The following is a 23,444-nucleotide window of genomic DNA, read 5'->3' on the forward strand; positions in this document are numbered from 1 at the left end:
CAGAGATCCACCTGCCTCTGCCTCCCCAGTGCTGGGATTAAAGGCGGGCGCCACCACCGTCCGGCTCTAATGTTTTTGCATCAGTATAGAATGTAAGAGCCCTAGGAATATGTGCTGTTTTCACTATGCAGGGAAGAATCCATTCAGTTTTTTATAAACTGAAGTCCCTTTTTTTTTGATATTTGTTGTTAATTTCTCCTAAAAAATTACAAGTTCTTTGCCAATCATCATTAATCACCACGCTTGCAAAATTTCAGCATTAGTATAGGGTCCTACCATCTCAGTTGGATCCATTCCTGACAACTGACCAATTCAAACACCTTGTCTATATAGCTTGTCTTTAACTTTTAACTGTGAGCTAGGAAAATCTATTCTAAAAGATTACCCTCCCTCTGCATAATGAGTCCAGTAGGGGAATGATTGGAAGGTAAAATTACTAAAATGCATTCAGTTGTGAATCAAACCAGCTGTGGAAATCTGCAGGAACTCCCCCAACAGGTGACAAATGGCCTAACTCAAATGGGTCAATACAAAATGAAAAAACCCACAAGTTCCCATCCAGGGAAGGTCAGGTATGGCTGGATCCAGGAACACTAACCGAAATGAGGCCTAATGGTACACACTTGGCATCCCAGGAACTTAAGAGGACCAGAGTTCCTCAACCAATCTGGACTATAGAGTGAGCTAAAATCCATTCTCAGCAATGTTGAGAAACCCTGTCTCAAAAGTAAACAAACACGCTGGGTGGGGGGAAGCAGAGGCATTCATCTTTAATCTTAGCACTAGGGAGGATCTCAGTGAGTTTGAGGCCAGCCTGGACTACAGAATGAATTCCAGGAAAGCTAGGGCTACAGAGAGACCTTATCCAAAAAAAAAAAAAAGAAAAGAAAAGAAAAAAAGAAAAGAAAAGACAAAAATCCCAGCGGCTCTACCGTCAGCATCTTTCTTCTGTCTCCTGGGAGGTCTCAGCTTTCCAGAATGGGGAAGAAATGGTCCCATAACCCCTGCCCGAGCTGCCAGCCCTGTTCCTGGAAAATGCCCAAGGACTAAGGCTCATCATGAGGCACTCCTGCAGGCTGGGGTGGGGGCAGCCCCTTTCTTTGAGGAGGATTGGGCTGTCCTGATCAGATGACCAGTCTCAGAGACTGGGGACTTGGGGCCATGACACCCATGTCTGAACCCGCCAGGCTAGAAGTGGGGAGACCCCAGTACCAGAGGCCAAGCCAGTACACTTCTCAGATGCTCAACACCCAGCATTCAGGATGTCTGAGCCCAGATGCAGGCTCACCTGGGAGTACGGAGGGAGGGAGGGAGGGGGGCCCTGTCCCTCTGTCCATCAGGGCTTCCCAGTGGAGGCTGTGGGAGTGGTCACCCCAGGCACACTGAGAGGAAAGCCTGGGCTATTTGCTATGTCGGGACAACCAGATGCCACTGTAAAATGGAAGAGAGGTGCTCACAGACAGGAGGAGCGGAGAACAAGAGGAGCCCTCACAAAAGGAGGTCTTCTAGCCCAGGGGCCCAGAGCCCCCAGGGAGAGGACAGCCAAGGCCTGGCCCTGCTGCACGTGAGGCGGCCCTGGCGCTGAGGCTCTCCCCTGGCCACATCAACCAGCCCCATCTTTGGCACTGTCTCCCTGTCCCCAAACACGCCTACTTGCTGTCCCCAACCAGGACAGGATGATGGCGCCCCTGTAGGTGCTACTGTCGGTAGGGAGGTGCCCTTTCTCCAGAACGCCCACAAGCTGGGTCAGTTACCACCCACCCCTAGAGGTCACAGGTACACCACACACACCCCCAACTCTCATGACCAAAAGTCCAAGCATGGAGCGCGGGTGTCTGCACCAGACAGCCTCAGGGACTTTGCACGCCTGCTCTCGCTCCTATAACCTCCCGGGATGCCTCTCCACGGCTTTCCGGTCTGTTTAAGCAGGACTAGGGTGTGGTCAGAGGTCAGCCTGACGTGAGGGTCGAGCGCCGGGATTTAGATTCCACCTCCTGGAAGCCAGGCCTGCGGACCCCAGGTCATCGATTCTGCCTGCCCTGCTTCTAAGCAAGCGGGCAGAGAGCAAAGGGAACACCCACAGCTTCACGCTGGGAAAACGAGGCGGGGCCTGTCCCGCCCCGCCCACAGCCACGCCCAGCTTCCCGCCCACAGCCACGCCCCCGGACGTCACAAAAAAGGCCCCCAAAGCCGCCGCTGCTGGGCCGCACCGCGCAGCCCTGCCCTGCCCGCCACCCAGCACACAGGCATCCGCCGAGCTCTTCTGGCCGGAGGCGACGGCGGCCTCCGGGGCTTCGGAAACGCAAGGCGCCTGCGCGGCAGGGCGGGGGAAGAAGACTACAGTTCCCGGCGTGCCCCGCGGGCGGGCGCGCAGACACATTCCGGACCCGGTGGAGGCGTCGCACAGGCGCATTCTAGACCCGGCAGTGGCGCGCAGGCGCTTTTCCGGCCCGGCGGCAGCGGTGCGCAGGCGCATTCGAGGCCCGGGTGTGGCACGCAGGCGCATTCGGGACCCGGAGCCGGCGCGCAGGCGCATTCGAGGGCCAGTGGCTGCTGCGCGCAGGCGCATTCGGCGCGGGCCGGGCCGGGCCGAAGCGAACGCCGGGCGGGCAGCAGCGCCAGAGCGAGTGGAGCCTTCGGGTCCCCGGGTGGTGGCGGCGGCGGTGCAGAGGAGGAAGGCGGCGGCTCTCCCCTGCGGGCGCGCGACCCGGTCCGTCCCGCGAGCTCGTGCCGGTCCCGCGGCCCGGCCCGGCCCCGGCCCCGGGCCCCTCCGCCGCCGCCGCCACCGCCATGGCCCGGCCGCTGGTTCCCAGCTCGCAGAAGGCGCTGCTGCTGGAGCTGAAGGGGCTGCAGGAGGAGCCGGTGGAGGGCTTCCGGGTGACGCTGGTGGACGAGGGCGACCTGTACAACTGGGAGGTGGCCATCTTCGGGCCCCCCAACACCTACTACGAGGGCGGCTACTTCAAGGTGAGATGGGCCTCAGTTTACCCTTTGTACCAAGCCCCCCTCGGGTTGGCTCAGGCCCTGTGTGCAAGACGGCCCTTCCCTTTTCGTCGGGCACGTGCTGACCTAGCCCCGGAGGACCAGGGACAGCTAATGACTGGCGTGTCCCCAGGCAGAAGCCCCGCAGCAAGACACAGGGCCCTCCGGAGCCTGCTGCCAGCCAGCTTGTTCCCGGGTTGTCCTGCACTGACCAAGCACGTCCCTGGGGAAGGATCTCCCCAGGGACAGCTGCTGGCCTTGTCGCCAGGCATTCGCCCCACCACAAGACCCAGGAGCCTTCCGAACCTCCTGCTGGCAAGCGTGTTCCCGGGCTGTCCCCATCCCACGAACGTGCCCCTGGGGAAGGGTCTGCCCTGGCTGCCCACATCCCAGGACATAAAGGCCTAGGGTCAGCTGCTGACTGGCATCCTCAGGCTGTCCCCCCACTCTGGAACACAAACCCCCAGAGACAGCTGCTTGCTGGCATGTCCTCGGGCTGTCCCCCACTCCAGGACACAGGACCAGGGGCAGCTGCTGGCCGCTGTGTCCCCAGGGAAGGGATGTGCAGCCTGGACAGCCACCTGCTCCAGTTCCAGCAGAGGCCCTGACAGGGCTTTGGCAGACGCGCCTACTTGGACGACAGCCACCTTTAGCCCTAGCCAGGGTTTATGTAATACATTCCGAGGGGACAGTGGAGGCAGGGGCCTGGCTGCCCACCCTGAATCCTCAGAGCTGCACCCTGGCTTCCTGCCAAGGGCTCTGGCCCCTAGAGCTCTCTGTTTGCCCCGTGGCAGGCAGCCTTTCTCAGGTTCCACTGGGCAGGTGGCTTCTTGGAGGCCTGATTTTTGCCTTCCAGGCAATGTCATCTGCCCTCTGGTGGCTTCGGGCTCAATGTACCAGATGTTTTTGTGATTGGGAGCAGGGAGCCTAGGCTGACCCAACATTGCCAAGTATAGGGACCCACATCTGTGCAGCTGTACCATCCTGCCTGCTGTGGACTGGGACTCCTAGCAGTCACAGAGTCACATTCTAGAGCCAAGAGGAACAAGGTGAGGACTAGGTGGATGCACAAATCCCAGCCAGTCCAGGTCCCAGGTGCAGGTCCATGACAGATGTTTGTCCTGTGTCGTCTTTTGTGGCTGATGTCCTCACCCTGGTCAGTGACTAGGAGAGCAGCAGTCACCCCACCAGGGTAACCCTAGAGTAGGGTTCCCGGGTACAGCATATGGAGAATGGGAGTCGTGTGGACACCTTTGCCTCCCACCCTAGAGTGTGGTCTGAACTGAGAAGCCACTAGTGTGTCCAGACACTGTTAATACCTCGTGGAGCGGGGACTGCCAGGAGGACAAGCATGGACACCTGAGCTGGTTCCCTCCTGTAAAGGATTGTGGGTAGAGCCTCCTAGGCTCACATTATTCTGGGACCAGCTTGGGCAGGATGTCAGTCAGATCTGCCAGCGTGGGTGCCTTCTGTGTGGTGTGGGTGGCTGAGACATGGAGCCCCTCTGAGGGGAGGGAGCTGTTGTTAGAGCTTCTTCTGGATGGCCAGCCCGTCTTACTTTGAGTGTGGCTGTCCAGGAAGGGGTGGGGGCCTTCCCGATGCTGAGCCTCAGTTGGCTCTTTTTTGTTTGCTTGTTTGCTTGTTTTGTTTGTTTGTTTTCGAAACAGGGTTTCTCTGAGTAGTTTTGGTGCCTGTCTTAGAGCTCGCTCTGTAGACCAGGCTGGCCTCGAACTCACAGAGATCCACCTGCCTCTGCCTCCCGAGTGCTGGGATTAAAGGCGTGCGCCACCGCCGCGTGGCAGTTTGCACATTTTTAAAGAGCATCTGGAACTACAGAAGTGATAGGTCTTGTTCCAGCAAGACCACATTCCCTTCTCAGCTGTCCTGAGGGGATCAGGGTTGGAAACTCTGCACTAGGTTTGTGGATGTCCAATGGGAAGGAGTCACGGGGCAGAGCCTTCAGTTTGAATCCCTGGCTGGCTCTGAGGCCATAGGCTACTTCCCTTAAGTGTTCCCCTTGCCCAGGGGACATTCTAGAGGCGGCCCTCGGGCCTTCCTCCCCTACTGGTCTAAAGTCTGCAGGGCAGCGGGCAGGGTGAGCCTCATCTACAAGCAGCTGCTGTGGCCAGACAGGTGGCTCCAGCTTGTCTCTGGCACCACCCTTGACCTGGGCCTCTGGGCCAGGTGGTGCAGGTATGAAGCCTGCTGACTCATCCCCTGGCTGGTCCACAGCAAGTGGCTCCGTCACCCTAAGCCTTTCCTTACCTGGGTGCCAGGTCACAGAGGTAGTGCCCGGACTGCACAGGGACTGGGTTGGCTTCGGTGCTTGAACAGACGAGAGGCAGCTCCTAAGGCCAGTGCTCAGTGGGCTGCCATTGAACCACCCCCACTTTCTGCCCCCCAGGCTCGCCTCAAGTTCCCCATCGATTACCCATATTCCCCACCAGCCTTCCGGTTCCTCACCAAGATGTGGCACCCAAACATCTATGAGGTAAGTCAGTCACCAGAGCACTACAGATGCCTGCCTCAGGCACAGCCCCCCCACACACCCTCATGCCTCCCTTACACTTGGCTCACACCTCGTCTAATCCCGTCACTCTTGCAGACAGGGGACGTGTGCATCTCCATCCTCCATCCCCCAGTCGATGACCCTCAGAGTGGGGAGCTGCCCTCAGAGCGGTGGAACCCCACACAGAATGTCAGGTGAGAACTGCATGTGTCCTCGCACCGTGGGCACCCCGAGACACCCTGCACCTCGTCCCTCCTTCCTTGCTCCACCAGTCTGGGGTCCCCGGGTCTGTGGGGAGCTGAGCTTGCAACCGCGGCCCACAGGACCATCCTCCTGAGTGTGATCTCCCTGCTGAATGAGCCCAACACCTTCTCGCCCGCCAATGTGGACGCCTCGGTGATGTACAGAAAGTGGAAGGAGAGCAAGGGGAAGGACCGCGAGTACACAGACATCATCCGGTGAGTGCTGGGCACGGGCACGGGCACAGGCACGGGCAGGACAGTGCCGCCGCCGCCGCCGCCACCGGGTCTTTCTACAGTAGATGCTGCTTGCTGTAAGAGCGATCTGGGCTTTGGGTGGAGTGGGGTACGCACCCCCACGGAGCACCGCACAGACACACACGTCCTGCGCGGCAGCTCTTCTCTGTCCCTATAACACAGCTGCTCCCTGGGCAGCTGCTAAACGTCTCCAGTCTTCCATCCCTCTGTGTGCCCCCAGAGGCACTGAGTGGCCGCCCGGGATGGCCACGATCCTCCCGCGCTCTTTCTTCCTGAGTGGTGGAGCGCTCCAGCCCCAACTCTTGTGCGGGCACCACTGGCATTTGTGGTTCCGAAACTGGGAGCCCCTGTGAGCCGTCCTCAGGAGCCTGTGTGGGGTTTCCACACACATCATCACTGTTCGCCAGGGGTTCCTTACACACCTGAAGCTGTGTAGAATTGCACTTACAGGGTTCTAGGCAGAGGTCAAACCCTGCAGCTCCTCAGCCCCGCTGAGTGTCCGTCCACACAGGTACCGCTCCCAGTCTTGGTCGCTCAGTTTCTCTCTGTTGTCTGAGACAGGCTTTCCTGTAACCCCAGATCTTCCTCCTCAAGTTCCCTCTTGATGCCAGGGTGACATAACACCTCACAGCTAGCCATCCCCTGCCTCAACGCCAACCCAGGAGGACAGCGCTTGTCCACACACAGTGACCCAAACACAGACGGGCTGGTATTGTGCCCACGCTGGCAGCGGCCCAGGCCTATCAGCAGGCATGCTGAGCAAGCCACACATGTCAGCCTGGAGCTGGACAGGACCAGTGCCCGCCCAGCAGGAGCCCTGTGCCTTGTCCTGCAGAAGGCGGCCCCGACTTCTCAGAATTGGCACAGGCTGCAGCAAGACCTGAAAGGTTCATCAGAACAAGATGTGCCTCTGCTTCCCCTCCGCCGTGTGGCCGCTGTGGTCCTGTGTGGAGGTGTCACCATGCTCACATCAGCACGGTCTGGAAGTCCCTGCAGCCCTGTCCCCATTGTCCTGCTCAGGCTGTCCCTCAGCTGGGAAGAGGGCAAGCTGCCCTGTAGGTTTCTCTTAGATTTTTGAGACAAAATCTCACTATATTGCCCTGGCCGTCCTGGAACTAACCATGTGTCCCAGGCTGGCCTCAAACTCAGAGAGCCACCTGCTTCTGCCTCCTGAGTGCTGAGATTAAAGGTGTGCACCGCCCTGCGGCTCAGCTATGGCTGTTCTAGTCGGCTGTTCTGTCTGTCATTTGTAAGTAAATGTCTTCAGCTTGAGATTGCCATGGGCACACTCAGCCTCTCCACCCCTCACTCCCTGTCGGCCTGACAGTCGGGGCTAGAATGGGGGCGAGGGCTGCTGTGGGCTCCGCCCTGCACGGAGCACTGCAGAAAGAACCAGTGGAGGATCTGGTGTGGTCACTGCAGGCTCCTCCTGTTCCCTGGCTGCTTCCTTGCGGTGTCCCTGTCCCAGAACAGAAGCCCCGGGCTATTTTTACCATTCTGACTCCAGGCGCCACTTGCTGTGACCATGAGGAGGCCTGTGCTACTCCTGGGACTCCCCTGAGAGCCGGTGTCTAGCCACGGGGACGGGACAGCTGGACGTCTGTGGGAAGGGCCTTGAGGCGGTCTAGGCTGTTCTGATGTGCTGTCACGGTGGCCCCTCCAGCCCGGTCTTGTACCCCATTCTCTCTGTGGGAAGGAAGCTCAGACCGGCATCTGCCCTACCCTTCACCTTTCCCATCAGGACCTGCACCCTGAGGACGGCCCGGCCCCTGGGGGCACCCGAGGCTCTGGTCCAGGCCTGATTGCTTTGTTAAGTGGCTGCCCTGTGCAGGGGAGCTCTCGCTGTGTGTGGCTTCAGAGTGAGGCCAAGGCAGGCTGGCGTCCTGGCTCCCCCAGGCCACCCTCAGCTGCAGTTGGCGAGTTTGTTTGTTTGGTGTCGGTATCGGTGTGGGGTGCACACACAGAGAACCCGGGGACAAAGTGTGGTGTCCCCGTCCTGTCACTTTCCTCCTGTGTGCTCCCCACCGCGCTGGCCGTGCGGGCCGAGGCTGCCGCACTGCGGCTGGTACGGGTCCTGGAACTGGGCGCGGGCCCCCGGGCCTCGCAGCAGGTGCTCTTCCTGCGTGCTCTCCGCCCCGTCTGGCCGTAGACGGTCCCACGGCAGCCCCAGGCTCAGCGCTTCCACCTCAGCCTCCAAGTGCCCGGCAGCAGGCCTGGCCCACACCTGCGGGGTTGCTTTCCTGCCTGGAGCTGGTCACTGAGGCCGCCCACCAACCCCCCTTCATTGTCTTTGGGATCCGGGGTGCCTGGCCGGGGCCTCACCTCCCCTGTCTCCCCAGGAAGCAGGTCCTGGGGACCAAGGTGGACGCGGAGCGTGATGGCGTGAAGGTGCCCACCACGCTGGCTGAGTACTGCGTGAAGACCAAGGCGCCGGCGCCCGACGAGGGCTCGGACCTCTTCTACGATGACTACTATGAGGATGGCGAGGTGGAGGAGGCCGACAGCTGCTTTGGGGACGAGGAGGACGACTCTGGCACCGAGGAGTCCTGACCGCGCCCCGAAATAAACTTACAGATTTTACCTCAGCAGGACCGTGTGGGCCTCGGGCGACAGACTACCTCACTGAGGTTCCCTGTGGGCTCCCGTCCTGCAACCCTTAGGTCCTCTTACCCCGTGGTGCCTGGCAGACACCCCACCCGGCTCACAGATGGTGACAAGTCTGGGAGGCTGGGGACCGCCTGGTGGGAGGCAGAGACTCCATCCCAGTCCGCCCGCAGGGCATTGGTGTGTGTGAAATCCAAATAAAATGGCTTTCGGAGAAGCTGGGAGACGCAGCCAGGACGGTAGGATGGGCAGGAAACACTGCTAACGTTCTGTTCATCGTGCTCAGTGGTCGGCAGGGGCCCCAGGCCCAGGAGCAGCCCCCTGCTGCCTGCAGATCATGCTGGCCTGCATCCGGCAGTGCGGCTGCACCTTCGGCCTGCGCCCACCTCAAGCCTGCAGTCAGGAGGCCTGGGCCTGGGGTCTGTGTCTCTGGAAAGTCCTGGATGCTGAGGCGTGTGGAGGCCCGTATCCCAGCAGTTCTTGGGGTCCAGGTACTTCCTCGGCTCTGGAAACTCCAGTGCCTGCCTGAGGAGCCCCTGTGGCCGGGCACTGCGATGCAGCCTCGTGACTCCCCAGAGAAGGGCCAGCGGGGTGAGTCTCACTCTAACAGACTGAAGTAATCCTGTGCTGAGATGACAGACCTGCCCTGCCGCTTACCATGTGCTGGGGTCGAACCCAGGACTTTAAACCACTGATGGTGTGTGTGTGCCATGTAAAGAAGGGAAAAGACGCCAGGCAGAGGCAGGCGCGTCTCTGAGTTCTACAGATTGAGTTCCAGGACAGCCAGGGTGGTTACACAGAAACCAAAAGTGAAACACTGTCACTTCCCCAGAAGTGGGCCTGTTACTCCAGAGTTGAGTCTCTGGAACATAGCCATACTCTATTGAACTGGACTTCAAGGGACCTCTGCCAGTCGTCGCCGGTCACAGGAGGAGGTTAGGGAGTGGGGACAGCACGGGCCTGGTGCCCGGCCATGGCATTGCACTTCCTGCCGCTGTTACCAGTTAAGATGGTAAGAAAGCAAGGCACAAGGGGTGGTGGCGCACGACTCCAGTGCCAGCACTCTGGGGCAGAGGCAGGCTAATAATCTTGATGAGTTCAAACCCAGCCTGGTATACAAAGTGAGTTCCAGGACAACCAGAGCTATGTAGACCTGCCTCAAAAAAAAAAGCACCCTCAGGCTATCCTGTGCTGCATACAATTTGAAGCCAGCCTGGTAACCTGGTCTACACAGAGTTCAGGCCAGCAACAGGGCTCTGGGTGAAGGCTTGCCACCACTGGGCACAGTGCCAGTCCAGGGCCTGCGTGGTGGAAGGAGAGGACGCACCCCTGCAAGTTGTCTTCTGTTGGGGTTGGGTTGTCAGCCAGCCAGGCCGGGGGTTCACCCCAGTGCTCAAGGAAGCAAAAATTCCTAAAAACACCAGGAAAACGGTCACTGGGGACCGATCACTGGACTCCACTGCAGCCCCAGAGACGGTGGCTTTGTCTGACTTCAAAGACACTTTCTAAAACCACCCAGAGCAGGGTGTGAAGGAGGAGCTGGCACTTGTGCTGGGTGGGCGGGTCTCAGAAGGCCACCCCTCCTCACAGGAAGAGAGTGGGGAGCCACCCCCCCACACACCCCGGGTCCACAAGTCCTGAAACAGCATGGCGGTCCACCAGTCCCTGCTGCTCTTGCTGGCCCTGGAGACACTGTGGGCAGGTGAGCATGAAGGGGAAACAGGCCTAGAACCCGGTTCTCGGGGGTCTGGATGGGAGAGGTGGGTTTGTGTACTGGGAAATTAGATAATCCAGATCTCTGAGGATTGGTGTCTGTGAAAGAGCATACACTGAGTAAACCTAAACCCTGAGCTCAGAAGTGAGTGAGGCAAGATCACCATGGTTCAGTTAGAGTGAGACTTTATCTCAAAAAACAAAAGTGGGTTCAGGGTATATCTAAGTTGGTGGGCCATGTGCCTGGTATACGCCAAGCCTGGGTTCCATCCTGCAAAACCCAGGCATGGTGGAGCATGCCTGTCATCCCAGCGCAGGAGGTGGAGACCAGAGGACCAGACGCTTAAAGCCAACCTCCGCTCTGCTGGGTAGAGGCCAGCTGGGTCTCATGCCCTGCTTTGGAAAAGAAGGGAAGGGGTACACAGCATGGTGGTACATGCCTTTAATCCCAGAACTCGGAGACAGGTGAATCCCTTGTGAGTTCAGGCCAATCAGGGCTACATGATGAGACCTTGAAAGCTGGGCAGTGGTGGCGCACGCCTTCAATCCCAGCACTCGGGAGGCAGAGGCAGGTGGATCTCTGAGTTTGAGGACAGCCTGCCTGGTCTGTAGATCGAGTTCAGGACAGCCAGGGCTGTCTATCTCCAGGGGAAAAAACAAAACAATAGGTATGCCTCGAGCCCAGCACTAGGGCAGGAGACAGGATCCCTGGGGCTCAAGCTGAATCATTGCACTCCAAGCTTGAGACCTTGTCTCAAACAGTTAAAGTATAGAGTGATGTGGAAGACACAAGACTTGATGTCTGGCCGCCATACACACACACACACACACACACACACACACACACACACACACACACACATTTATTTTTGAGACAAGGTCTCAAGATTTTAGTCCTGGCTGACCTGGAACTCACAGAGGTCTGTTTGCCTCTGCCTCCTAAGTGCTAGGATTAGAGGTGTGTGCCACCACCCTCCTAATTTTTTTGGTTTTTTGAGACAGGGTTTCTCTGTGTAGCTTTGACGCCTTTCCTGGAACTCATTCTGTAGCCCAGGCTGGCCTCGAACTCACAGAGATCCTGCCTGCCTCTGCCTCCGAGTGCTGGGATTAAATGTGTACGCCACCACTGCCAGCTTCACCCTCTAAGTTTTTAACACTCACAATTGGTTAGAACCTTCTCAAAAGATCAAGGAGGAGAGAGGAAATTGACATTTTGCAACTATAACAACTCTCTAACTTAAGTTGTGGACTGCCCACTCTCAGACAACACAGTAACTTTTTGTCTTGAGAGTTGGTGGAGACACAATGTAGCCAAGGCTGAGGTTAGACTCCTTGAGATCTTGCCTTGGTCTCCCAATGTGATTTTAAAGTACGGAGAGGGGCTGGGTCTGCGCCTCAGTGGGCCGAGCACTCTCTCGCCTAGCATGTTCCACCAGGCATAGTGGCACATTCCTGGCCTTGCAGTCCTGGGGAGGTGGAAGCAGGAGGATTGGGAGTTCGGGGCCATCCTCAGCTACATGGGTCCAGGCCAGCCTGGGCTACATGAGACACTGTCTGAAAATAAAGTTTTTTGGTTTTTGTGGTTTTTTTTTTTTGTTTTTTGGTTTTTTGAGACAGGGTTTCTCTGTGTAGCTTTGCGCCTCTCCTGGGACTCACTTGGTAGTCCAGGTTGGCCTCGAACTCACAGAGATCTACCTGGCTCTGCCTCCCGAGTGCTGGGATTAAAGGCGGGCGCCGCCGCCGCCGCCGCCGCCGCCCCGGCTAATAAAGTTTTTTTTTACAGGGGAAGAAAAGCACACACGGGTGAGAAACTTCCTTGGGTGGTGGAAAGCTACTGAGTTATGGGTGCTGGCTGCTGCACAGCTCTGCAGATACAGGTTAGCCTGGGAGTGTGTGAGCTGACTCCCATGGAGCCACAGAGCTTTCTCTTTCATTTACACTTGGTTTAGGTTTCTTCATTTTTTTTTTAAGCTTCAAGGATTGAGCTGGGTGGTAGTGTGCACACCCAGGTGGATCTCTGAGTTCCAGGCCAGCCTGGTCTACAGAGTGAGTTCCAGGGCTACACAGACACCTTGTGTCAAAGTAAAGCTTCAAGAATCATACAGAGCAGAGAACTCAACTCGGCCATGTATTAAAGCCCTTGGATGGGAACCAGCCCAAGGAAGCAGTGGTTGGGTGTCCCGGGGCTGGTCATGGAGCACCGCCATGGTGGAGGTGCGCCCGTGGCGGTCACCGGCAGCGGGTGGGGGTGGATGGGGTCCCTTACCCAAATTCGCCACAGCTCCCCTGAATGCAGCAAAGTTCAAACAAGTGGCCCTGCGGCTCATCTCAGCCACAGAGGCACTTCCACTCAGCTTTCCCTTCCAGGTCTGGGAGGAAACCCAGCCTCAGCCAGTCACAGCTGCTGCACCCCTGGCTGTTAGGTTATGGGGAACATTGGAAATCCTTGCACCTCCTCCCTTCCGCTAGGTGCTTCTCTAACACTAGCTTGAAGGAGAGCCGAAGGAGGTTTTTGCATCAGGGCAATTATGGGCGACTGTCACTCTGATAAAGAACCCCCCAGGTGAATCTTAATTCTGCCCCTATAGAAGGAAGATGCCCCTGAGAAGGAGAGACCTGAAGAGCCTCCAGGTTTTGTATACAGTGTTCTGTCTGCACATAGGGCACCAGATCTCATTACAGATGGTTGGGAGCCACCATGTGGTTGCTGGGAATTGAACTCCGGATCTTTGGAAGAGCAAACAGTGCTCTTAACCACTGAGTCATCTCTCCAGTTTTTAAGAAAGAGAAATTACTAAGTCTCTCAAGCCCTTCAGTTCCTCCCTTGACTCATCCCAAGGCTTTTGTTCCTTAAACTCCGGCAGAGCAGAGTGGAGGGCTTTGTTTTTTGAAGATTCCCTACACCACCACCACCCCCCACCCCCCCCACCCCCCCCCCCCCCCCCCCCACCCCGCCGCCGCCACTCAGTATTCAGATGTAAACTGTCCCAAATTAGTGCCCACAGGCCAAAAGCTTCCACTGGAATCTTCGGCCCATGTTCCTCATGATATTGTTGGATTGACTCTAATTCTCCCCCATGAATCTTCGTCCAGAGTCCCACAGTCGGAAAAGCAAGGACACAGCTCGTCTACAAACTCCAAGAGCCCCTGTACTTGTTGGTGTTCTACCTTAACTCCCTAGTTTCCAAACTCTCACAAGCGAGTATACAAACACCAGCGTACTGTCTCCCTGCCCATAGCGGCTTCTCTCTGACTGCTAAGGCCGCAGGGGCTGCTCATTCCCGGATGCTGTTTCCTGTGTGCCAGGTCCAGCACTAGGGAAATTCTCTTACCCTAAGTTCCTTCCTATTAAACCTGCACAATATCCATATACTTAACCCTATATGTTTACCTAATTTTATAGATAGAAATTGAGAGAGAGAGAGAGAGAAGAGAAACCTAGACAGAGATATACTTGCTGCAGCCTAACTTTTATTACTTGCTTCATCTATATACAGTTTTTGCTCCAGAAGAATAAAATGCCACCGCCTTAACCATAATACAAGACCAGACATGTCCAGCTGCTCCGCGGTGGCCCTCCCCACTCACTTCCTCTGCACCCAAGCCCCGAGTTCTGGCGCCATCTGTGGGGGCCAGCCCCCACCTTTTAAAAGGGTTTTTATGAGGAGAGAGAAATAAGAAACTTCTGGATAGAAAGATAGCGAAGAGGAGAGAGTCAGAAACACAGGATAGCTTTGGGAAGACCTGGATCAAAACCCAATGTCCCTTCTGGCTCTTCAAAAGGGCTTTTATAACAATGCCAAAGGACGGGGCCAAGACCTCTCCCTTGCTAGATCAAAGCACACGGCACAGCCAAGGGTAGACCCTTCCAAACACCTGGTAACCACGCCCGCCCTGGTCAAATCATCCCTTTATGCAGTCCTGCTGGATCAAGAAGCTCATATTCTCGGACCCTGGGTACGTTCTCACTAGGAAACCTTGTGGGTCTCTGCAGTATGGCCTCAAAGGCTGCCTGGGGTAGGTGTAGACTGGCCATGTGGCCCAGAGTGAGGCAGGATCTTTAAGGAATGATGGGAAATCAAGATATTTTGAGTTGGTTCACATTAAATTCATTTATTTTAAATTTTGGATTTTTTTTTTTTAATGACAGGGTTTCTCTGTAGCCCTGGCTGTCCTGGAACTCACTCTGTGGACCAAGCTGGCCTATTTTAAAATTTTAATCCTGATCCTGATTCCACCTTTCCAGGGCTGGGATGACAGGCATGCACAACTAGACATTGTTTCTGTGGTGTGTGTGTGGTGGGGGGTGTTTCTGTGGTGTGGGTGGGGACGACGGACGGACATGGGACTGGAACCCAGGGCTTTGTGTGCAGTGGACAAGTGCTCTACTTATCAATATGGCAGTGAAGTTTACAGAGAAATAATTCACACACTGCTCAGCTCACTGAAGTTCAGAAGCCACACAAAAATATAGGCACAAGCCAGACGGTGGTGGCGCACGTCTTTAATCCCAGCACTCAGGAGGCAGAGGCAGGCGGATCTCTGTGAGTTCGAGCCAGCCTGGTCTACAGAGCGAGATCCAGGACAGCCAGGGCTATACAGAGAAACCCTGTCTGGAAAATCAAAAAAAAAAAAAAAAAAAAGAAAAAGAAAGAAAGAAAGAAAAGAAAAAAGGAGTGTAGGCACCCCCACAGCCCCAAGAACACTCACCCCACACCCTGGTGCCCACAAATCCACTTCCTGTTGTGGAGTTTCACACTGTGTGGCCTTTTGTGTGTGATTTCCCCCCAGCACCATTTCCTGGAGGCCTGTCCATTGTTACAGCGTCAGAACCTACTCCTGGCTAGTGTGTGCGCAGAGCCACAGTCACGCATACATGCGCACCCTCCCCTGTGGCTGCCACAGGGGAGACTTCCTCTCATTCTACGTTTTATTTTGTAATTACCTTTTTGAAGTTTGGGATGGTGGTGAGTGTAGTGCCCTCAGAGGCTTCAGAAGGGAGCGTCAGCTCCCCTAGAGCTGAGTCACCTGCAGTGCATGCTGGAAACTGAACTCAGGTACCGGTACCGGTACCGTGTGAGATCAGCCCGAGGTTCCCTTACCCTCTGAGCCGTCTCCACCCTTCACTCACATTTTAGGCCTGGCTCTGACAGCTGAGAGCATCTGATCAGTTGGGCCTAGTGGGATCTGGGACAGCTCAGTAGGGATTTCAGACAGCAGATCTGCCCGATTCAGGGCTTCCAGGCTTAGAGGAAGGTTGGGTGCAGCCCCCCTAACCTGCTTCTCTGTCTCACTTTTCAGCAGGCAACACATTTGAGACCCACATCATTGGGGGTCGAGAGGCTGCCCCACACTCTCGCCCATACATGGCCTCTCTACAGAAAGCTGGGTCTCATGTGTGGGGGGAGTCCTTGTGCATCCGAAGTGGGTGTTGACGGCTGCCCACTGCCTGTCTGAGCCGTGAGTACCCCACTCGCTCCCTACACCCCCAGAAAGACTCCCTGGCTTAAGGCACTGAAAGACTCAGGCCTACCAGTTCAGGCCAACCCTGTCAGGGCTATATAGGCTGTTGGTTCTGGTCCAGTGGGTCACATGGTACAGGAAAGAATGCCTCCATCTGACACCCAGCAATCTGTGAAAACCAGCCTGCTAGTGAGACAGAGCCTGAGTAGCAAGAACTGTCCTCAAGACACCACTAAATAGATCCATCCTGGTAGGGACATCGTTAATGGTAGAGTGCCCGCCTAATGCCTTCTCTCATCCTCAACACTGAAGAAAAAATCCTGAGCCCTGAACAACAGGAAGCAGCTCTTGAGTGTGCTGGCTCGAGCCTTTAATCCTCAAGGAGGCAGAAGCAGTGGATCGCTACATGATCGAGATAGTTCTAGGCCAGCCAGGGTCAGATAGCAAGATCTTATCTTAAAAACAAACAAAATTAAAAAAAAAAAAAAAAAAAAAAAAACAAAGTTAGCTCATGTATTCCAGAAGACTAGGCTTCAGGTATGGCTTGATCCAGGTGTTGACTTGAGGACCTCTCACATGGCTGCAATGTGGACCCCTGAGTCCTATGGAAAGAAGTTATTTCTCTGTAGTTTGGACAGATGCAGGAAGTCAACACAAGCCCACCCCAGAGCAAATCACAGAAGAAAGGCTGTAGTTGGGGGGTGGGGGTGTTGAGCTCTTCAAGAATCCCCCAATCTGGCGCTGAGCACCCGGGGGAGGAGGTTTGTGAAGATGGAAGATGATCTGTCAGGAGTGGGCTGGGAGGATCTGTGGGTGCTGGGAAGGGAGGATTGGCAGTTCCCCGGCTGTGGGCAGCTGTGGGCGGCTGTGGCGAGCGGGTTCTGCATTGCAGCCTGGAGCAGCTGAAGCTGGTGCTGGGCCTGCACCACCTCCACGACTTCCAAGATCCCGGCCTCACCTTCTACATCGCAAGAGCCATCAAGCACCCTGGCTACAATCGCAACTACGGGAAGGACCTGGCGCTGCTGAAGGTGCAGGACTGAGGGGCAGAGGGCCGCCCCGGCCCCGCTCCCCTCACCCGCTCACTGGGCCCTCCTGTCTCCGCAGCTGGATGGGCGGGTGCAGCCCAGCAGGAATGTCCGACCGCTGGCCTTGCCAAGGAAGAGCCGAGCCAGGCCCGCAGAAGGCGCTTGGTGCAGCATCGCTGGCTGGGGAGTAACCGACCGCGGCAGGCACCTGGCTCCGGCCCTGCGGGAGTTGGATCTGCGTGTGATGGACACCCGCATGTGTAACAACAGCCGCTTCTGGAACGGTGCCCTCGAGGACGACATGCTGTGCTTGCAGGCGGCGGAGTCCAAGAGCCAGGCACCCTGCAAGGTGAAAGGGATGGCCTGGAGGCCAGGTCTGGGCCGCAACCCAAGCTGGCTTCTGACACCTATTGGGAGAGGGGGAGACTAAGATTCATCTCATTTCTCAGATGCAGAAACCCAGGCCCCCGGAGAGTAAGCAGGCTGTCTAGGTTGGAAGTCAGGAAGGCAGAGAGTTGTGGTTTGAAATCCAGCATCACAGACTCGTCATCTGGGCCCAGAGCAAAGGCCCTGGGGTAGAAAGGAGAGAGAGAACAGGGGAAGGAAGACAGGACAGGGATGCACATGTGGCTTGTAAGCAGCCCCAGAGCCCCCCAGGCCCCTGGTCCCCTGATGCAGATGCAGAAGCTGACCTGTGTCCCTCACCTCCGGCAGGGTGACTCTGGAGGGCCTCTGGTGTGTGGCAAAGGCCAGGTGGATGGCATCCTGTCTTTCAGCTCCAAACACTGCACAGGCATCTTCAAGCCCCCTGTGGCCATCGCCGTGGCCCCCTACAGCCCTTGGATCAGGAAGATCATCCGTAGGTGGCCACATCAGCCTCTGGCCTGATGTTCCAGATGAGCTGGATACTCACTGGCCCGGGGGTGGGAAGGGACTTGCTGTACCTCTAAATAAATACGGGACCAGTAAATCATGATGCATCTGTTGAACCCACCGCTGTCTGCCTGTGGCCTCTGGGAGCCTCCATTTCCCCTATAATACGAAGGCAGTCCTTCCCAGTGACTGTCAGGAGAGTTCTAGGACGCAGGAGGGGCAGGGAGGTGGCACTCGCCTGCTTGGAGCCAAGGCAAGAGCAAATAGCAACAGCTTGGCCAGCAGGGGGCGCCAACTGCCCTCTGTGGCTGTCACATTAGGTGGGGCGATGGGAAGGCTCCACAAGGAGCACCCCGACTTCTGTTTTACTGACACCTCAACACAAGCAGCTAAAGTATCGTTCCAGTGGATGTCAGCATCAGTTCAGAACATCCCATCACTGGGTTTTCAACCCAGAACGAAGCCCCTTCCCCATGAGGGGTCATTCCAACGCCTCCCCAGACTCTTCTTCCCTCTGTGGGTTCTCCTGGACATTTCCTGTCACGTGATCTCACACTGTGTGGCCTTTGTGTCCTTTCATATGGTGGCAGGTGTAGGATCCTCCTTCATCTAACTACCTGGGTTCTTTGGGCTCTAAATTAAATCAACAGAAAATAGATCAGCAGGAAAGAAACCATCACCACGGTGTGTTAGATAAGTTCACATCAAGGTGCCTGGAAAACATGGCACTCAGCCCTTACCTGACATCTCTGCATTGGGGAGGCTGAGGCAGGAGGATTGCCTCAATTTCAAAGTCAATCCGAGCTATGTGACACCCTGGCCCAAAAGCGGGGGTGACTTATCCCTACAGCCTCCACCCAGAATATTCTTTTTTCCCCTTGAGATAGAGTCCCGTCAGCCCAGGCTGGCCTCAAACTCCATGTCTACGGTAGCTGAGGATGACCTTAAAATCTTGGTCCCCCCCACTGCCACCTCCTGGGTGCTGGGGTGACAGGCATGCTGTATACACCCTCTTGAAGCCACTGCTCGGGGAGCCTGCTCTGCTTAGCTGTTCTCCTTGTTTCTTTCACAAAAACAGCTTTGCAAGAACAGGAAGTCTGAGAAAGGCCAGCCAGAAGTCAGAGGGTAGAGGGTGGAATTTCAGCGATGAAGCTTCAGAGCCTTTGGTGGCTGATTTCCCACCCTGCCCTTTGTCCCAGATCGCTGGGCTGGCTCAGCCTTGTTCTCTGCCCCAGGGAACATCCCCTGCCTCACCCGGCTTCTGGACTGGGTGGCCCTGGCTCTATAAAATAGGTTTCAAAGGTATCAGTGGATTAACTTGGTTTTATAGACAGAGAAAGGCCTCGGAAAAACAAAATTGGGAGTGGTGGGTGGGCCTGGGATTCCAGCCCTCGGAGGCCAGAGTGGTCAAGGCAAGACTTCCAGGGAGGCCTGGGCTACAGAGCCAGATGGAAGTGAAAAAAGAAAAAAAAAAGGGGGGGGCTGGAAAGACCGCTCAGAGGTTAAGAGCACTGGCTGCTTTTGCAGAGGACTTGGGTTTGAAACCCAGCACCCACATGGCAGGTCAGAGACCATCTGTGACTTAGGTTCCAGGGGCTCAGACACCTCCTTCTGGCCTCTGGAGCCCCCTCCCCAAAATAAAAATAAACCTTAGAAGAAGAGTGAGGTGGAGGCATGAGGCTCAGAAGTTCAAGGTCAGCCTCTGCTAGGGATTTAAGGCCAGCCTGGGCTACTTGAGACCCTGTCATCCTGCCCCACCTCCCCAGTGAAAGGCATGTGCCAGCTGTTTCTGCACTGTGGAAGCCCAGGGGAGGCCAACACTCGACTAATCAACTCCCACCCCAACACTGTCTTTCTCCTTTTATTTTTCTTTTTATTTGTTTGTTTTGATTTTTTGCAACAGGATCTCAGTAACCCTGGCTGTCCTGTAACTCCCTATGGAGACCAGGCTGGACTCAAACTCACAGAAATGGCTCCTGCCTCTGGCTCCCCAGTGCCTGGACTAAGGGAGCACACCACCACACCCCACTCTTGGTCATTTGGAGACAATGTCTTACTCTATCCCAGGCTGGCCTTGAAAACTCTTGGTAATCCTGTGCCTCGGCCTTCAGGGCGTAGGGAGTCACAAGTGTGAGCCACCTTGGCTGGCTGGCCTCATCTTCCATGGGCATTTATGCCACTTCTGACCCTTGCACAAACAGCCCTGAAACCCTGGGCTGTGTATGTGCAAGTTAACCTTAGGCATCAACAAAAATTGTTTCAGTTTTGTTGTTTGTTGTTGTGTGTGGCGTCTTACTGCCTCTGTTAATTCCCAGGCACTCTGGGACGGCAGGAGGCAGAGCCGAGATCTCTGTTGAACTTCGAGAGGCCAGCCTGGGCTGGCTACCAAAGTGGAGTTTCCAGGAAAGGTGAAAAGCTACACAGAGAGACCCTGTCTCGAAAAACAAACAAACAAACAAACAAATCATTGAAGCTTTTACCCATAAACCCCCAAACACTCACCCATGGCCCCTTCCCATGGATGTGGTGGCCTCTGTCCCTGACTGTCCCTCTAGCAAGATTGGTACAGCCTAAAGAAGGAAGTGGCCAGCTGGGCCTCAGCCACCAGCATGAATGCTCACGGCCGGCTGGACTTCCTCTCTGCTCTCAGTGTCCTGGCGGGGTTCTGGGGCAGCTCCAACTGGACACAGATCAGAGGGGCCCGGCCTGTGTGTGGCAGGCCAGATGTTGACTGATGCTGTCCAAGCCTTCTCAGCTGTCCCCAGATGCCACGAAGAGCAGGAGTCCCGGGGCTTACAAAGAGCGGGACCCCCTCTGTGAACAACATGCAGACTGGAGTGCTCACGCCACCTGGGAGTGGAGACCCACGTGGTTTTCTCTCCTTGTTCTCTCTCCTTCCCCAACCTCTTGAGGCAAGACTGACTGTACTCTGTTGCCTAGTCTGCTCTCGAGCTCGCAGTGATCCTCCTGCTTCAGCTTCCCGAGTGCTAGGATGACAAACCTGTACCAGCACACCCAGTTTCCCCCAGGACAGCACTGGCTGGCCTATGCTGGACACCAGACCCAGCTCCTCAGCAGATCCCTACATACAGCAGGGTGGGAACCGCCAGGCTGAGTGCCCTGGGGTGGCTAAGGCCGGACCTGGGAAGGACGACAGGGTTCCAGAAACATCACACCGTGAAGAGCCAAGTGGGAGACCACCATACCACAGCTAGCCGCGTCCCAGAGCCACCCACAGGCCACCGTGAGCAGCGAGCACGGGACACAGAAGACCTGGCCTCAGGATCCGCAGCTCGCCTGCAGGCCTGTGCACCGTGCGCATGCATGCCGTGTGCGCATGCCTGCCGTGTTGGCTGCTGTTCTGTTGCCCTGATAAATAAAACACCGAGACCAGGGCTGGAGAGATTGCTCAGAGGTTAAGAGCACTGACTGCTCTTCTAGAGGTCTGATAATTCAGCAACACATGGTGGCTCACCCCTCCTGGCTGCAGCATATATAAAAAAAAAAAAAAAAAAAAAAAAAAAAAAAAAAAAATAAATAAATAAATAAAAAACAGAATTTCAGAGTGCACGTTTTTAAAAAAAAAAAAAAAAAAACAAAAAAAAAAAACACCAGACCAAGTCCACGTATGGAAGAAAGTTTATTTGGGCTTACGGTTCCGAAGGTGGGGCGGCGTGGACTAGGTGGCGAACAGACGCGGAAGAGCTCACATAGGGAACCACAAGCACAGAGCAGAGAGAGCGAACTGAAAACGGGGTGAGACTTTTCATCCCAACGCCCACCGACCCGCGGTGACATACTTCCTCCAGCAAGGCTGCACCTCCTCCACCTCCCCAAGCCAGGCCAAGCATTCCAATGCCTGAGAGCGCACAGGGGGTGGGGTGGGGGTGTCACCTCAGCCAGACCTCCCCACATCCTCTCTGCATTTGAGAGGAGCCTGAGACAGAAGGAAAAGAAGAGAGGTCTGGAGAGGTGGCTCAGCGGTTAAGAGCTCTTGTTGCTCTCAGAGAGGACTTGGGTTCAATTCCCAGGACCCACAGGCAGCTCACAACCCGCTGTAACTTCGGTTCCACGGAATCCAGTGCCCTCTTCTGGCAGGGCTGGAACCTGTACCCATGCGGGGCACAGATTATGCGGACAAACGCACATACACATGAAATAAAACGAAATAAACCTCATTTATACATGAATACACACTAATACAAATAATTAAAAATAAAAGTTAGAATAAATTGTGTGATGTGGTGGCACACGCCTTTAACCCCAGCACTTGGGAGGCAGAGGCAGGCAGGTCTCTGTGAGTTTGAGGCCAGCCTGGTCTACAGAGCGAGATCCAGGACAGTCAGGGATGCACAGAGAAACCCTGTCTCAAAAAAACACCACCAACAACAACAACAAACCCTAAAAAAAATTTAAACAGTCTTTTTTTGTTTTGTTTGTTTTTTGTTTTTTGTTTTTGTTTTTTGAGACAGGGTTTCTCTGTGTAGTTTTGGAGCTTGTCCTTGATCTCACTCTGTAGACCAGGCTGGCCTCGAACTCACAGAGATCCACCTGGCTCTGCCTCCTGAGTGCTGGAATTGAAGGCGTGCGTCACCACCACCCCGGCTTAAACAGTCTTATAAAAGTTAAGAATAAAAGCAGCCAAATGAATGTGTATTTTACAGCTGTATCTCAGTAGATCGAGGGAACTGGGAGAGCCGAGAGCTGCCACACCCAGAGCACACTCAAGCGGAAAGCCTTCCCATGGGCTGGGCTGGCTCCACAGAAGAGTCCTCCCCAGGTGGGCCAGTCCAAAAAGAACTGGCGTGCTCTCATCTGCAGCCAGAGTCCCAGACCCTGGTCGCAGGTGGCGCCTGGGAGGGTCCTTCCTTCCTGTCCCAGACTCAGGGACTCTGGCTCTGCAGGGCTTGAGGCCTTACCCCCCTCCCCGCCCCAGCCTCTTCCTGTGGCTTTACCTGGTTCTGCTGTGACTCTTTTGTCAGTTACAGAGACCTAGTTAGGGACTGGGGTGTGTGGGACTGGCACTGAGTGTGTGGATTCCATATCCAGTGCAGAAAAAAAAAGAAATAAAAAAAAAAAAATTCTGAGTTTTAGCCAGGTGGTGGTGGTGCATACTTTTAATCCCAGCACTCGGGAGGCAGAGCCAGGTGGATCTCTGTGAGTTCGAGGCCAGCCTGGGCTACAGAGCGAGATCTAGGACAGGCACCAAAAGTACACAGAGAAACCCTGTCTTGAAACCACCCCCCCAAAAAAAAAATCTAAATTTTAAAATTATGGCATTGAAATTTATGGATTGGTTTGTGGTTAGTTATTTTCTTCTTTTTTTAAATTTCATTTCAGTTCAGGTGTACAGGTACTTGCCTATATGAATGTTTGTGCACCACTTGCGGGCCTGGCGTCTGAGGAGGCCAGAAGCAGGCATCAGATCCCCTGAACTGGAGCTACAGATAGATGTCTGTAGGCCGCCATGTGGGTGCGGGAGATAAAGCCTGGGTCTTCTGGAAGCGCAATCCTACTCTTAAACAACTGAGTCATCTCCCCACCCCCTCCCTTTTCTTCAGCGTGTTTTTTGGTTTTGGTTTTGGGGCTCCTATAGCCCAGGATGGCTCAAACTGACTGTGTAGCCTAAGAGCCCTGAACTCCCGATTCCCTGGCTTCTCTCCGGGTGCCGGCATGACAGGAATGTACCACCATTCCTGACGGCTTTCCATTTTTATCTGCTAATCTAGGCAGGTCTAGAAACTGGTTTTGGGAGGTCAGGTGGCCAGGGCGGTC

The 23,444-nt window shown here is 55.5% G+C and overlaps 2 protein-coding genes across 3 annotated transcripts; both read left to right on the plus strand.

The window, feature by feature from the left end:
- Nucleotides 1–2,579: 2,579 nt before the first annotated feature.
- Nucleotides 2,580–8,809, plus strand: Cdc34 (cell division cycle 34, ubiqiutin conjugating enzyme). Of its 2 annotated transcripts, none has more exons than XM_028858586.1 (5): nucleotides 2,580–2,967; nucleotides 5,387–5,473; nucleotides 5,588–5,685; nucleotides 5,815–5,949; nucleotides 8,328–8,809. In XM_028858586.1, exons 1-5 carry the CDS (start codon nucleotides 2,791–2,793, stop codon nucleotides 8,536–8,538), a joined length of 708 nt encoding a protein of 235 aa, XP_028714419.1. In that variant the 5' UTR covers nucleotides 2,580–2,790; the 3' UTR covers nucleotides 8,539–8,809. The 2 variants fall into 2 exon arrangements, with proteins under 2 accessions (XP_028714419.1, XP_028714420.1); XM_028858587.1 differs by having other exon boundaries at nucleotides 8,332–8,809.
- Nucleotides 8,810–9,767: 958 nt separating this feature from the next.
- Nucleotides 9,768–17,785, plus strand: Gzmm (granzyme M). The gene is given in 6 exon segments (XM_028858608.2): nucleotides 9,768–10,294; nucleotides 15,607–15,702; nucleotides 15,705–15,765; nucleotides 16,661–16,799; nucleotides 16,876–17,145; nucleotides 17,511–17,785. Coding segments are annotated over 6 exon segments (795 nt in total). The 5' UTR covers nucleotides 9,768–10,239; the 3' UTR covers nucleotides 17,685–17,785.
- The last annotated feature ends 5,659 nt before the right edge of the window (nucleotides 17,786–23,444 follow it).

This window comes from Peromyscus leucopus, chromosome 22 (assembly GCF_004664715.2).
Source record: "Peromyscus leucopus breed LL Stock chromosome 22, UCI_PerLeu_2.1, whole genome shotgun sequence".
NCBI classification, from domain to species: Eukaryota; Metazoa; Chordata; class Mammalia; order Rodentia; family Cricetidae; genus Peromyscus; species Peromyscus leucopus.